Source organism: Xyrauchen texanus, chromosome 42 (genome assembly GCF_025860055.1).
Source record: "Xyrauchen texanus isolate HMW12.3.18 chromosome 42, RBS_HiC_50CHRs, whole genome shotgun sequence".
Lineage (NCBI taxonomy): Eukaryota > Metazoa > Chordata > Actinopteri > Cypriniformes > Catostomidae > Xyrauchen > Xyrauchen texanus.
In genome coordinates, this window is record NC_068317.1 from 15,196,908 (window position 1) to 15,214,007 (window position 17,100).

Below are 17,100 nucleotides of genomic sequence, written 5' to 3' on the forward strand. Positions count from 1 at the left end.
CACTATAGTTTTGGCAAGTAGTTTAGGACATCTATTTTGTGCATGACATGAGTAAGTTTTCCAACAATTATTTACAGATATATTGTTTCACTTTTAATTGACTATCACAATTCCAGTGGGTCAGAAGTTTACATACACAAAGTTATTTGTGCCTTTTAAACAGCTTGGAAAATTCCAGTAAATGATGTCAAGCATTTAGGCAATTAGCCAATTAGCATCTGATAGGCTAATTGGAATCAATTGGGGGTGTGCCTGTGGATGTATTTTAAGGCCAACCTTCAAACTCAGTGCCTCTTTGCTTAACCTCATGGTAAAATTATTTAAAATGAAATCAGCCACGAAAAATTGTGGTTCATCCTTGGGAGCAATTTCCATATGCCTGAAGGTACCACGTTCATCTATAAAAACAATAGGTATGCAAGTATTAACACCATAAAATCAGCTATCATACTGCTTAGGGAGGAGACGCATTCTGTCTCCTAGAGATGAACATGGTTTGGTGTGAAAAATGCAAATCAATCCCAGAACATCAGCAAAGGATGTTGAAGATGCTGGAGGAAACAGCTATCCAAGTATTAATGTCCACAGTAAAATTAGTCCTAAATCGACATAACCTGAAAGACTACTCGGCAAGGAAGAAGCCACTGCTCCAAAACCACCATAAATAAGCCAGACTACAGTTTGCAAGTGCACATGAGGACAAATATCTTACTTATTGGAGAAATGTCCTCTGGTCTGATGAAACCAAAATTTTACTTTTTGGCCATAATGACCATCATTATGTTTGGAGGAAAAAGGGTGAGGCTTGCAAGCTGAAGAACATCATCCCAACTGTGAAGCATGGGGGTGGCAGCATCATGTGGGGGTGCTCTGCTGCAGGAGGGACTGGTGCACTTCACAAAATAGATGGCATGATGAAGAAGGAAAATTATTTGGATATATTGAAGCAACATCTCAAGACATCAGCCAGGAAGTTAAAGCCTGGTCGCAAATGGGTCTTCCAAAGTAAAGGTATTTGAGTGGACATCACAAAGCCTTGACCTCAATCTGAAAGTTTGTGGGCAAAACTGAAAAAGCCTTTGCAAGCAAGGAGGCCTCAAACCTGACTCAGGTTACACCAGTTCTGTCTGGAGGAATGGACCAACATTCCAGCAACTTATTGTGAGAAGCTTGTGGAAGGCTACACAAAACATTTGTCCCAAGTTAAACTATTTTAAGGCAATGCTACCAAATACTAACAAAGTGTTTGTAAACTTCTGACCCACTGGGAATGTGATGAAAGTAATAAAAGCTGGAATAAATAATTATCTTTATTATTATTATTATTATTTATTATTATTATTATTATTATTATTATGACATTTCAGATTCTTAAAATAAAGTATTGATCCTAACTGACCAAAGACAGGGAATGTTTTCTATGATTAAATGCCAGGAATTTTGAAAAACTTAAATGTATTTGGCTAAGGTGTATGCAAACGTCTGACGTCAACTGTTTGTATAGTTTACATGAAGCATGACAGATGTTTTTCAAACTAGTAGTTTGCTTTTATGTTGCTTGATTTAAGCACATTTTGCAAAAGATATTGTTTATTAAATAAGTTTAAAGTGCATTATTTTCAGCATGCTATTCACAGCAAAAAGAGAGACTGCGCAAAAATTTGCACCTATTTTTGTGCTATGCAGAACCATGTTGGTCACGGGGAATATAAATGTGAAATAAAATGTGCCACATACCCAAGAGTATGAAAATGGGATTTTCTTTTTCCTTGTTTGTTCCAATTACCAGCAATCATCTTCAATCAAATTCCTGTTAATTCCAGGTACTTTTTTTGGTGTCTAGAATTTGCTCAGTAATAAAACTGCCAAGTTTCGATAAGCTAATCCTCTTAAAAATCAAAGGGCTTATTTTCTCTTTCACTCAAGTTTTCCTTCTCTCTCTTGGCTCTCTCCCAAACCTAGGTACCATTACCCAGTGCCTAGGGTATTTTATGTGCAGCTGACGGTGGGGAACAACGAGTTTATCGGAGAGGGGCGGACTCGTCAAGCTGCCCGACACAGTGCAGCCATGAAAGCCCTTCAGGCCCTTAAGAACGAACCCATTCCAGAAAGACCACCTCAGGTAACCCTCACACCTTTACTACCTTACAGCCCATATAATACACTGGCAATATGCTCAGTAAATCCACTTTCTCTGTACCTGTATACACAAAATGTGTATGTTATACATTCATTTACTTTGTATAATATACAAACTTACTGTCAAATTCAAATTAGAACTTAGAGAAGTCCTCTGGCATTCTAGTGTCTCAGGTTGAGAGTAGCTCAGTTATCAATTATTCCTTTTCAAATATCTTCACTATTAGATTTAAACACACATAAAAGCCAATAATGCCGTTTCATTCATAATCCACATCAAATAGTCATTGTCTGTTTTTTTAGTTAATGGCTCACTCATCTACACACATTACCTATTGCAACTAATGTCATAATGAGTTTCCCGACCAGCCAGACATAACAAAATTGAAATTCACAATAGTGTGAGTTTATGGCAAGACTGTTGTTTGGTTGACCAGTATCAGATAGGGGGAGTGTTTGTGAAACCTGTTTTAAAATAGAGATTCTGTTGTTGTTGCCTTTTTCCATTTCATTGTGCACACCTTAAAATGAGAGAACTGCTTCTCACAAGTGGTCTCAATTTTTTGGACTCCACATTTTAGTGTTTTATTTCATATATAGAAAAACTTTTGTGCCCTGCATATTAATAATCTGTTGTCATGTAAAAGTGATATTCCGTTTGACGTTCCAAGTCACTATATTTAAGAAGAAACTGTTCTATTCCACATCTTTCAATGTTTTCAAAATCTCCTTGCAGCTTTAGTTTCTGTCAGAGCTGTGTTTTCCTGTAGCTTCAGGCAGTCCTTCAAAATATGAATTTCTCCCACCGGAAATCATGTTTCATTGTGCCCCAAATGCCTGGCATCCAGGACGGTTGTTTAAACCGTAATAGCACCTCTCCTGTTTGGTCTTGTCCCCCTTCTGTTTACAAAATGAGGTCTTTGTCAGATGCCTCTTCTGTGTATTGCTTTACAAATGTATGCACACCATACCTGTGCGCACCTCAGTGTTTGTCTGCCCACTCCTGTACCATATCTCAAAAGATTGGTATCATGCTCCCACATGCACACAACACAATATTTGTGGCTCAGTGTTTGCCAAATTAATTGTAATAATACTGTATTTTCCTTCCTTTCCACTATCTTAAAGAGTATCTTAAAGGAACCATAATTTCGACTAAAATTAGACTTTGTAAATATATTAATATGTAAGAACTAAAACTGTAAAAATCTAGGCATGCTTTAAAGACAAAAAAACCACAAGGAAAACTGATACTTAATCGTTTTTGTCTATACACACCAGTCTATATTGTAATACTGTATACTCCATCAGAACACACTGAATAATCCATCAGAAATGTTGCTTTCAAATTTGCTGCATTTTGAAATTCTATTGTTTCTTCTGCTGAGAAGATAAATTATATTTGTTGCATATTTGATTTACATCAGCCTATCAGAAAATGAGTGATATATTTTTAAGATTTTATTATTTTGCTTGAGTAATTGATTGAGATTTGAAATGGTTTTGGAGTATTGAAGTCACATTGAAATGGCATTTGCAAACCATTTTTCCTTCCTTAATGAGACAGAATGTTAAATGAAAACAATTTAGGGCGGGACAAGATTTTATCCACAGGGAATTGATTGGATCTTGAAAGTGGGCGTTCCATACCAGAATGGAGTCAGACTTGAATGTGAGTTTGCCTAGATAGCTATTCAGATATTGGTTAACATTAAACCAGCTTAACTTTGGTGATGTCAGTGGTAAAGGAAATAATTCCAGAGACTATTTATTTTCATTTAGAATAATGTGTACTGATGAATCATGAAGAGTAAGACCAGAAATGTATATTAAGAATTAAATGGGGGTACATTTCTATTTCATGTTGACTTAAATTTCCTTTCAAGGCAAGTCAGTCCACTTGGCGGCCATATTTGGAACGCTCTCAGGCAGGCTGAGCAGATATTTTTCTATGTAAAAAAGGGCATACAGTTGATTGGCTCTCTTACCTGTAAGGCGGGACTTCCTTTTTCTACATCTGTTGATTGTTGGGTGTTCAAATTTCTTCCGTTCATTTTAATGGAAGTGGCCCCTCTGCTAATATACTTTGCTTTAAATAGGGCACTCCTCTTAATCTTCTATAAAGTTTTTAGTTTTAAAGAAGTTCAAAGATTGTGTCAGCTGTTATTTTGGCTATAATTGTTTAATCCTTTTGCATTGCTTTATTATGGCCTTAGATCTTTCAAATCTCCCTGTGAGAACATCAAGTTTAGCTTGTGATCTGTCAGATCAGCTTAAGTAATACACACAAGCAAACCTTCAAAGTCTGTCACACAAAATCTTGTACTCTCCAGACCACCTGATGTCTCCACATCCTAGACATCATTAACAGGCGTTTGAAAGAAACGCACAGTGACATCATGCCGTGTGATCACTCTTAGGAGGACACAAAATAAACACTGTATTGAATGTCTACAAGAAAAGCTCAATTGGATGGAGAGCTATGAGATCACACACTCTTGGTCATGTGTTGCATGAGAACACACTCTTCATTCAGAAAAGAAAGGAGGTGACCAAGATAATATGCTGCAGGGATCACATTAAAAGTCACCCTTTGTAACTTGTCTGCGATTACTATTGCAGCTCCTTTTATAATTGATAAGATTTGAATCAGAACTAAGGGAAACTAGTCTTGGATCAGTTTGAAAGCAGTTTTTCCTCTAAGCTATTATACTCCAAATCTAAACCATTCAACAAAACCAAAAATAACTCTTTTCAATGGAGTCATATGAGTAGACCTGCCATCAGATTGCAATTTATATTCTAAAACCTGTTTTTAGATCAGTGGTTTTCAAGTAGTTTTGTTTCAGGACCCAGATTTTACATTAGACCAAGGGGTGACCCAACACAATACCAAAATTGTTTGCAAAAGTTGACTAAAATGTCCTTAAAAGGGTCATGACATGCCTGTTTTACTATACGTTCCTTGAGGTTCTCTTGTAACATTACAAAAGTTTTTGTTGCTCAAAAAAAGTCATATACACTACCGTTCAAAAGTTTGGGGTCACTTGCCTGAAAAGTTTCTCATGATCTTAAAAATGTTTTGATCTGAAGGCGTATGCTTAAATGTTAGAAATTAGTTTTGTAGACAAAAATATAATTGTGCCACCATATTAATTTATTTCATTATAAAACAAAAATTTTATATAAAAAAAAAAGTTATTGAAATCTATGATTTGGACCAAATAATAAAGACAAGCAGCCAATAAGTCCTCAATATAGATGGGCACTCCTTCAATACTGTCTAAAAAGCATCCCAGGGTGATTCCTCAAGAAGCTGGTTGAGAAAATGTCAAGAATACATTTCTGCAAAATCTAGGCAAAGGGTGACTACTTTGAAGATGCTAAAATATAAAATAGTTTTGATTTATTTTGGATTTGTTTTAGTCACAACATAATTCCCATAGTTCCATTTATGTTATTCCATAGTTGTGATGAATTTACTATTATTCTAAAATGTGAAAAAAAAAAATAAAGACCCTAAGTGACCCTAAAGTTTTGAAAGGTAGTGTATTTTTAAAACATGTTCATATTCCATCCTCATTCTGACCCTCTGTCAGAAACGCTCTGATTTGGTGCTGATTCTCCTTTAAGACTTGACAGTAAACACCCATTGTTAGGATTCGATCTCTGCTTAAAAGTAAACTTGCCGTTGATGTGTTGTAGTGAAGGCAGTCAAATGCAAATGTGGAGGAAGTAGAGAACATTTAGTTTTGGCAGCTTCATTTCAACAAATGCTCTTTTAGCAGTGAGGAGGAAGTTTGAGTTCTGAAACTTAAAATATGTTTTCATAGGACAATGAACTCTGATATGCCAAAAGATCAAGTAAAGTGTAATTCCTCATGTCATGACCCCTTTAAAATCAAACATGGTAATGGAAGCTCGCTAATGTCTACAATGAACTTCATGGACAGACCTTTTAGAGGCACAAATCTGTGTGTTGTGTGTTGTACCTTTTCAGTGTCCAGATGAAAAGGTGACAGAGGAGAACAGTGATGCCAGCAAATCAGAGATCAGCCTGGTCTATGAGATCGCCCTAAAGAGGAACCTACCTGTTAACTTTGAGGTAAACTGTACAAATTTACTTCAGAATATGTAGAAATGCAATACTGATCAGGAAGTATAAGCAAAAATTTGCGCTACAGTCATGAAAAGACCATCTTAAACTAGCTTAAGGTGGTTTGCTGGTCTTAGCTGGCTACCAAGCTGGTTAGGTTGACAACAGGTTAAACTGCTCTAATCTGATGGTTTTAGAGGGGTTTTGCGGTACTAAGAAACCAGCTGGCTGACTAGCTAAACCAGCTGAACACCTGAGCAGTAAACCACCTTATACGTATCCATGTCATTAAACATAGTTTTCTTATTCTTAATGGTTTTATGCACCAAATAGGTGTGTTTTTGACATCAACCTTTTTTCTAGTCATAAAGCACAACAAAACCTGTCTTGTGTCATTACTAGTTCACTGGACTTAAAACCAGTTTAGAGCTGTAATAACAAGTTTCTTTGTATATTTTCAGTGTTCATCCAATTTAATCAATTTAATTAATCAGAGAATGCTTAGATTTCAGTTAATTTATTAAATTGCTAATTACTAGCTTAGAATTAGGAGGATAAATTGGGAAAGTGATTATATTAAATGTCTGCTCTCGGTCAAGGTCTGTCAGTATAAATTAAATCCCGTAATTGTAATTGCATTAAAACATAAAAGCGTATATTATGGGCAGGAGAGTGCTTTGGACACTATTCAAAATCAGCACTTTAGTAAAGAAAAGGCTCAATGACACTGCAAATCGATAAAAATGGGGTCTCTTTCCCAGCCACTACATTCTACAAAAAAAACAAACCTAGTGGAAGTCTTGAGGTTCTTCATAACCTCACTACTGACTCGTCTTCATTTATTTTAAATAATTTTCCATGGCTCTTTCCAACTTTTAATCTGCAATCATCTGCTTGGCTTTGGTCAACCATACTGTGATCCAGAACCTGCCTGACATATGTTTTCTAAGAATCCCACGTACTTGCATGCAATCTGTTACATCTGGGACCCCAATCTAACTGCATTTGGACACAATGTAGCAATCTCTTTTTTTTTTTTTCCTCTCTTTTTCTCGTTTTCACTGTAAGTCAAGTGTGAGAGCCTGGACCAGTTTCAACACTATTTGATCTTTTCAAGAATTTTCTCCCTAGCTATTAGTAGGAATGGAAATGTTTTAATTTCTGATTCAATTAGCATCCCAGCATAATCCAAATATTACAATGTTACTATGAAAGAAAGAAACCTTACTCGTACTTCCCAAGAGTTTTAGGAATGGATTACCCAAAAATGAAAATGAATTTGTCATGTTATATTATGCCAAACATCTTAATCAAACTATTATTAGAATGATTTTTGCAATGATTAATGATTAGCTCTTAACCGAGTCAGATTGTGCCCGGACTAAAAGTTTGTATTAAACATGCTTACTAACAATAATTAGGAAAAAAAATCATCTTTTAAAAATACCTCTAAATGACATTCACTGAATAAAAGGGAAAAAATAAGTTTTATAACGATTAATTAATTAAAGCAATTCACAACCAACTCTCACCTTTCTGTTCACTTCAATCCGTCTTTAACTCACAAAAAACAAATTCTCTTATATTAATAAAGCTGCGTATTGCCAATTTTCTTCATGATAAGAAATGCAGAGTGACACACACATTATCAGAATCTGCTTTATTGCCACGTATGCTTACACATACAAGGAATTTGTCTCGGTGACAGGAGCTTCCAGTGCACTACAATACAAAAACAGCATCAAGACATAGATAATAATAAAAAATACACACACACAAGCCATCATGTTATAATGTAGCTGTAGCAAGCACACGCGCGTGTGCATCAGCCGGGTGCAGTTTCAATCTCTCCCCCTTAGATCGGGACACTTTGCGCAACTCACAGAAGAGGCACTGACCGCACAGAGAAATGGCAGTTTCGGAGTTTGTAGTTAATTACATGACCTGTATTTTGAAAATGTTTGGAAAATGTATAGTGCATCTGGACTGTGAGCTGTGTTTTCTTCCTCTCCCATGTTACGTTAAATTAGATTAACGACTATTTGACCACAATTTTTGTTGACAATTTGTTATTGTCGACGTTGTCAATAACGTCACTCTTTTCCAAGCAATTACAATTAATTGGGACTGGAGCTGGATGCAAATTCATGGAGCACCATCAAATTGCTAAAAGGGGATCAGTACATTCTTAATTTCTCTTTTTGTTTTCCACTGTGGAAAGAAAGTCATACTGGTTGGTAAAACATTATTATGAATAAGGTTATGACAGCGATGTCACTTTGGTTTGAACTATTCCTTTAAATCGAAAATAACGTCATCTCACTTCTCCCACATATAAAGTAAAGGACCATTCAAGAATCAACACATTCACCTTCATGTTGGTGTCAAATGACATCAAACAGATGCCAGCCTCAAAGGGATGGAGATATATATATATATATATATATATATATATATAATTTAATTAATCAATCAATCACTAGGTTCTTCAGTGGGTAACACCTTGCTTAGGTACATGATTGAATACCCAAGCCAAGAACCACCCATCATGAACATAAGTACCTTCCCCTAGGGCATACACATCAACAATCCATACAAAATAGCTTTTCTTCGTTATATCAGTCCTTGCCATTGTCCCACCCTGGCTTGGTATCCTGCCTTTTCACCAGGCTGAGGACACTGTCTTACTAATACCATATCTCACCTCACATGCATGGAGGGATGAAGAATGATAAACCTCATGTTACAGTGATTCCTTAATACAACTTGATCTCCGTTGTTAACCATGTGAGACTGGATCGCAGACAGAGGAACTACGAGAATCAAAGATTTTGTTTGAAACCTCATCACCGGCTGAGGATTCCATATCATCTGTTGCAGACAACACAACCTCGGAACCTTGTGCCAAGACCTCCTCACTGTCCTTGTTCACCTGAGGCTCATTCGATGGCTGGAACTGCAGCCCACCTACCTTAGTCCTTTACATCAAAACCAGCACTGAGTTAAAAGGCCAGTTTAAGTAACATCAGCCTGTGCTCATTAGCAACTAATTTCTTAAATCTTTATTTTTTTCTGTCTATTTTTTGAGATGTGCCAAATCAGTTCTTAACAGGCTGTCAATTCACTACTAATTATAGAATGCATTGTGTAATTTCTACATCACTAGTAGCACTGATTTCACAATTCAATGCAAATTTAAAGGTCCAATATATAATTTCTAAAACACTTCCATCACTGATATCGTATAACAAAGTCATATGAGAAGCACACACATCTCTAAGGCTCTAAAATGGTACTCCTCTAAAATAACTGACAAATAAACATAGGCTAATATTTGCACTCAGATTAAATGGAACTAATTGACAGAAACGATGCACTTCTTTTTTTTCCCCGGTCCCCATTTTCCCCCCCGTTCTGATGGTTGATGTGAACATTAACTTAAGGTGAACATTAACTTAAGGTCCTCACCCGTATCTGCATGATAATTTGCACTGCACTGCTGCCACAAGTTTGGCTGATTAGATAATCGCATGAATATGAATATGTAGGTGTACGTGTACAGGTGTACCTAATAAAGTGGTCAATGAGTGGAAATATATATTCAAGTGTACAGTTGAAGTCAGAAGTTTACATACACCTTAGCCAAATACATTTAAACTAAGTTTTTCCCAATTCCTGACATTTAATTGTAGAAAACATTAAATGTCTTTGGTCAGTTAGGATCACTACTTTATTGTAAGAATGTGAAATGTCAGAATAATATTAGAGATAATTATTTATTTCAGCTTTTATTACTTTCATCACATTACCAGTGGGTCAGAAGTTTACAAACACTTTGTTAGTATTTGGTAGCATTGCCTTTAAATTGTTTAACTTTGGTCAAATATTTTGGGTAGCCTTCCACAAGCTTCTCACAATAAGTTGCTGGAATGTTGTCCCATTCTTCCAGACAGAACTGGTGTAACTTGAGTCAGGTTTGAGGCCTCCTTGCTCGCAGACGCTTTTTCAGTTCTGCCCACACATTTTCTATCGGATTGAGGTCAGGGCTTTGTGATGGCCACTCAAATACCTTGCCTTTGTTGTCCTTAAGCCATTTTGCTACAGTTTTGGAGGTATGCTTGATGTTATTGTCCATTTGGAAGACCCATTTGTGACCAAACTTTAACTTCCTGGCTGATGTTTTGAGATGTTGCTTCAATATACAGGTGAAACTCGAAAAATTAGAATATCGTGCAAAAGTTCATTAATTTCAGTAATTCAACTTAAAAGGTGAAACTAATATATTATATAGACTCATTACAAGCAAAGTAAGATATTTCAAGCCTTTATTTGATATAATTTTGATGATTATGGCTTACAGCTTATGAAAACCCCAAATTCAGAATCTCAGAAAATTAGAATATTGTGAAAAGGTTCAGTATTGTAGGCTCAAAGTGTCACACTCTAATCAGCTAAACACCTGCAAAGGGTTCCTGAGCCTTTAAATGGTCTCTCAGTCTGGTTCAGTTGAATTCACAATCATGGGGAAGACTGCTGACCTGACAGTTGTGCAGAAAACCATCATTGACACCCTCCACAAGGAGGGAAAGCCTCAAAAGGTAATTGCAAAAGAAGTTGGATGTTCTCAAAGTGCTGCATCAAAGCACATTAATAGAAAGTTAAGTGGAAGGGAAAAGTGTGGAAGAAAAAGGTGCACAAGCAGCAGGGATGACCGTAGCCTGGAGAGGATTGTCAGGAAAAGGCCATTCAAATGTGTGGGGAGCTTCACAAGGAGTGGACTGAGGCTGGAGTTACTGCATCAAGAGCCACCACACACAGACGGGTCCTGGACATGGGCTTCAAATGTCAAACGTCTTACCTGGGCTAAAGAAAAAAAGAACTGGTTTGTTGCTCAGTGGTCCAAAGTCCTCTTTTCTGATGAGAGCAAATTTTGCATCTCATTTGGAAACCAAGGTCCCAGAGTCTGGAGGAAGAATGGAGAGGCACACAATCCAAGATGCTTGAAGTCCAGTGTGAAGTTTCCACAGTCTGTGTTGGTTTGGGGAGCCATGTCATCGGCTGGTGTTGGTCCACTGTGCTTTATTAAGTCCAGAGTCAACGCAGCCATCTACCGGGACATTTTAGAGCACTTCATGCTTCCTTCAGCAGACAAGCTTTATGGAGATGCTGACTTCATTTTCCAGCAGGACTTGGCACCTGCCCACACTGCCAAAAGTACCAAAACCTGGTTCAGTGACCATGGTATTACTGTGCTTGATTGGCCAGCAAACTCGCCTGACCTGAACCCCATAGAGAATCTATGGGGCATTGCCAAGAGAAAGATGAGAGACATGAGACCAAACAATGCAGAAGAGCTGAAGGCCGCTATTGAAGCATCTTGGTCTTCCATAACAGCTCAGCAGTGCCACAGGCTGATAGCATCCATGCCACGCCGCATTGAGGCAGTAATTAATGCAAAAGGGGCCCAAACCAAGTACTGAGTACATATGCATGATTATACTTTTCAGAGGGCCGACATTTCTGTATTTAAAATCCTTTTTTTATTATTGATTTCGTGTAATATTCTAATTTTCTGAGATTCTGAATTTGGGGTTTTCATAAGCTGTAAGCCATAATCATAAAAATGATATCAAATAAAGGCTTGAAATATCTTACTTTGCTTGTAATGAGTCTATATAATTTATTAGTTTCACCTTTTAAGTTGAATTACTGAAATTAATTAACTTTTGCACGATATTCTAATTTTTCGAGTTTCACCTGTATGCACATAATTTTTCTACCTCATCATGCCATCTATTTTCTGAAGTGCACCAGTCCCTCTTATAGCAAAGTAACCCCACAACATGATGCTGCCACCCTCTTGCTTCACGGTTGGGATGGTGTTCTTTGGCTTGCAAGCCTCACCATTTTTCCTCCAAACATAACATTGGTCATTATGGCCAAACAGTTACATTTTTGTTTTATCAGACCAGAGGACATTTCTCCAAAAAGACCTTTGTCCCTATGTGCACTTGCAAACTGTAGTCTGACTTCTTTCTTGCTGAGCTGCCTTTCAGGTTATGTCAATATAGGACTCATTTGACTATGGATATAGTTACCGGTCTATCTCTTTCCTCGAGCATCTTCACAAGGTCCTTTGCTGTTGTTCTGGGATTGATTTGCACTTTTTGCACCAAACTATGTTCATCTCTAGTAGACAGAATGCATTGTCTTCCTGAGCAGTATGATGGCTGCATGATCCCATGGTGTTAATACTTGCGTACTATTGTTTGTACAGATGAACATGCTACCCTCTGGTGTTTGGAAATTGCTCCCAATGATGAACCAGACTTGTGGAGGTCCACAATTTTTCTGAGGTCTTGGATGATTTCATTAAATTTTCCCATGATGTCAAGCAAAGAGGCACAGAGTTTGAAGGTAGGCCTTAAAATACATCCATAGGTACACCTCCAATTGACTCCAGTTAGCCTAATTGGTTAATTGCCTAAAGGCTTGACATAATGTTCTGGAATTTTCCAAGCTGATTAAAGGCACAGTTAACTTTGTAAGTAAACTTCTGACCCACTGGAATTGATATAGTCAATTACAAGTGAAACGGTCTGTCTGTAAACAATTGTTGGAAAAATGACTGGTGTCATTTGTTTGCTAATTTTAAATTTGTGGAGTTTTAATTAAATAAATGAGTTTTAATGACTACCTAAGTATATGTAAACTTGTAACTTCAACTCTCTCTCTGTGTGTGTGTGTGTGTGTGTGTGTGTGTGTGTGTGTGTGTGTGTGTGTGTGTGTGTGTGTGTGTGTGTGTATACAGCTCTGGAAAATATTGAGACTACTGCAAAATTATCAGTTTCTCTGGATTTACAATTTATGGATATGTGTTAGTAAAATTTAACATTATTGTTTTATTCTATAAAGTACTGACAACATTTCTCCCAAATTCCAAATACAAATATTGTCATTTAGAGTATTTATTTGCTGAAAACAACTGGTCAAAATAACAAAAGATGCAGTGTTTTCAGACCTTGAATAATGCAAAAAAAAAAAAAACAAGCTCATTTTAAACAACAGTCATAATGTTTAACTTCGGAAGAGTTCAGAAATCAGTATTTGGTGGAATAGCCCAGATTGTCAATCACAGCTTTCTTGTCATGCGTCTTGTCATGCTCTCTACCAGTCTTTCACCAGTCTTTTGCTGTTGGGTGACTTTATGCCACTGCTAGTGCAAAAATTCAAGCAGAGCAGCTTTGTTTGATGGCTTGTGGCCATCCATCTTCCTCTAGATCACATTCCAGAGGTTTTAAATGGGGTTCAGGTCTGGAGATTGGGCTGGCCATGACAGGATCTTCATCCGGTGGTCCTCCATCCACACATTGATTGACCTGGCTGTGTGGCATGGAGCATTGTCCTGCTGGAAAAATCCATCATCAAAGTTGGGGAATATTGTCAGAGCAGATGGAAGCAAGTTTTCTTCCAGGATAACCTTGTACATGGCTTGATCCATGCATCCTTCACAAAGACAAATCTGCCCGATTCCAGCCTTGCTAAAGCACCCCCAGATGATCACTGATCCCCCACCTGGTCGTCTAATTGTTAGACAGAGACCTGGAGAGACCTTCAAGCCACAGTGTCTCGCACCCACTGTGAACTTTGGTGGAGATTTGTCTTTGTGGAGGATGCATGAATCAAGCCACGTACAAGATTATTCTGGAAGAAAACTTGCTTCCTTCGGCTCTGAAAATGTTCCCCAACTCCGAGGGTTGTTTTTTCCAGCAGGACAATGCTCCATGCCAAACAGCTAAATCTCCAATCTTAGCCTTCAAAATAGTTGAGTTGAGATGGCTTAAAGCTCTTTTCCTTCCTCCACGCAAGACAGCTGGAAATTACATGCTTGCATTTCCAAGAGGGATGTGCTCCAGAATTTCATCACATATTTATGAGCACATAGATTGATGCTCACCCTGAGGAATTCTGAATTCTTATGTAACATCTATGTGTGATGATCAAATGCATTCCACATCAAGGCCTAGTAAATATTGGGTCATGCTGCTCTTTTCAAGTGTGTGGGAAATGCACAGTGCTCTCTTGTGTTCCTGGGTTACTGGCCATTTTAAGATGAAAGCCCAGATTGTTGGGGATTAGAAGTTCACCGATGAAGATTAATGATGTGTGGCTAGGCTTCCAATCATTCATATGAGCTGTGTTGAGGGATAGTTTGCCCAAAAAGAAAATTTCTGTCATCATTCACTCACTCTTGTAAATCAGAACTATATGGTTTTCTTTCTCCTGTGTAGCACAAAAGGAGATGTTTAGAAGAATGCACTTGCTGCTTTTTCTTCTTGCAATCAAAGTGAATGGGATGTGGGTCTGTCAAGCTCCAAAAAGTGCCATTAAAGCTTCATAAAAGTAGTCCATATGTACAGGTGAAACTCGAAAAATTAGAATATCGTGCAAAAGTTCATTAATTTCAGTAATTCAACTTAAAAGGTGAAACTAATATATAATATAGACTCATTACAAGCAAAGTAAGATATTTCAAGCCTTTATTTGATATCATTTTTATGATTATGGCTTACAGCTTATGAAAACCCCAAATTCAGAATCTCAGAAAATTAGAATATTACATGAAATCAATAAAAAAAGGATTTTAAATACAGAAATGTTGGCCCTCTGAAAAGTATAATCATGCATATGTACTCAGTACTTGGTTTGGGCCCCTTTTGCATTAATTACTGCCTCGATGCGGCGTGGCATGGATGCTATCAGCCTGTGGCACTGCTGAGCTGTTATGGAAGACCAAGATGCTTCAATAGCGGCCTTCAGCTCTTCTGCATTGTTTGGTCTCATGTCTCTCATCTTTCTCTTGGCAATGCCCCATAGATTCTCTATGGGGTTCAGGTCAGGCGAGTTTGCTGGCCAATCAAGCACAGTAATACCATGGTCATTGAACCAGGTTTTGGTACTTTTGGCAGTGTGGGCAGGTGCCAAGTCCTGCTGGAAAATGAAGTCAGCATCTCCATAAAGCTTGTCTGCTGAAGGAAGCATGAAGTGCTCTAAAATGTCCCGGTAGACGGCTGCGTTGACTCTGGACTTAATAAAGCACAGTGAACCAACACCAGCCGATGACATGGCTCCCCAAACCAACACAGACTGTGGAAACTTCACACTGGACTTCAAGCATCTTGGATTGTGTGCCTCTCCATTCTTCCTCCAGACTCTGGGACCTTGGTTTCCAAATGAGATGCAAAATTTGCTCTCATCAGAAAAGAGGACTTTGGACCACTGAGCAACAGACCAGTTCTTTTTTTCTTTAGCCCAGGTAAGACGTTTGACATTTGAAGCCCATGTCCAGGACCCGTCTGTGTGTGGTGGCTCTTGATGCAGTAACTCCAGCCTCAGTCCACTCCTTGTGAAGCTCCCCACACATTTGAATGGCCTTTTCCTGACAATCCTCTCCAGGCTACGGTCATCCCTGCTGCTTGTGCACCTTTTTCTTCCACACTTTTCCCTTCCACTTAACTTTCTATTAATGTGCTTTGATACAGCACTTTGAGAACATCCAACTTCTTTTGCAATTACCTTTTGAGGCTTTCCCTCCTTGTAGAGGGTGTCAATGACGGTTTTCTGCACAACTGTCAGGTCAGCAGTCTTCCCCATGATTGTGAATTCAACTGAACCAGACTGAGAGACCATTTAAAGGCTCAGGAACCCTTTGCAGGTGTTTAGCTGATTAGAGTGTGACACTTTGAGCCTACAATACTGAACCTTTTCACAATATTCTAATTTTCTGAGATTCTGAATTTGGGGTTTTCATAAGCTGTAAGCCATAATAATCAAAATTATATCAAATAAAGGCTTGAAATATCTTACTTTGCTTGTAATGAGTCTATATAATATATTAGTTTCACCTTTTAAGTTGAATTACTGAAATTAATGAACTTTTGCACGATATTCTAATTTTTCGAGTTTCACCTGTATAATACACTATATTCCAGGTCACCTGAACTATCATTTTTAGACATTTTGGTTTTAGTTTGAAATGACATGGACCTTCAATGCTTCATATTTGTAAACTTTGAAGCTCAGTGACGTTTGCCATTTGTATTTAAATTTGACGTGATAATTACCATTTAGATGTGTGTGTGTGGTGATATGGCTTTTCTAAGCTGAGCCTGTTTTTTCTGGAGTGTCACATGTTTGTGTGAATGCCAGAATGGTCATGTGTGTTAAGAGTGGATGTGAGGAAGGCTCTCTTGAGACGGATAACTTTCAGTTCTGACTGAGCGCACAGAGGCCCACCCTCAGCTGTGTGTGTGTGTGTGTCTGTGTAAACTCAATCCCCCCCAGTGTTGCCCTTAAAAAGCTTAGAGCTGCTCACCTGTTCCCTCCACCATATTGATGATGTCACAGGAAATACAAAATTATTACACATGCGTGCCATAAACAGAAACATTTGTGAAAAGCGGGTGATATTGTTCCTCTATTCTTCTACAATAATAAAAATTACGTCGCGGTTCAATGTTTTCAATGGTTGTGATTTATGTTCTACACAGGCATGCAAACACAGATGCAAAGGTGCAATCCCTTTGTGCATTCTCGATTTGTTTGTAACCAACTCTCGGTACTCAAAAGGATGATGGAGTTACCATCAAATGTGTGTTCCGTTTAAACTGGATTTGCTATTTTTCAGCTAGCTAGCTATTAGCATATCACTAACTTTTAACTAACATTCTCTGCAAGATTCTTTTCAAACTGTTGCTCCACGATTAGAGTAAAAGAGAATGGATTATGCTAATGCATGCTTCCTTAAGCTGTTTAGAACGGATCGCGTTGCAAAATCATCGGGGAAAACGAGAGGAAGTAGAACA

At 37.9% G+C, this 17,100-nt stretch overlaps 1 protein-coding gene across 5 annotated transcripts in view; it reads left to right on the forward strand.

Moving 5' to 3' along the window:
- The window catches only part of stau2 (staufen double-stranded RNA binding protein 2), a 136,770-nt gene that overhangs the window by 24,483 nt on the left and 95,187 nt on the right, over positions 1-17,100 (forward strand). For all 5 annotated transcript variants that reach the window (XM_052114456.1, XM_052114458.1, XM_052114460.1 and 2 more), the window contains exons 6-7: positions 1,963-2,122; positions 6,140-6,244. In XM_052114456.1, coding sequence (XP_051970416.1) covers positions 1,963-2,122; positions 6,140-6,244 — 265 coding nt within the window. The remainder of the gene's footprint in view (positions 1-1,962; positions 2,123-6,139; positions 6,245-17,100) is intronic.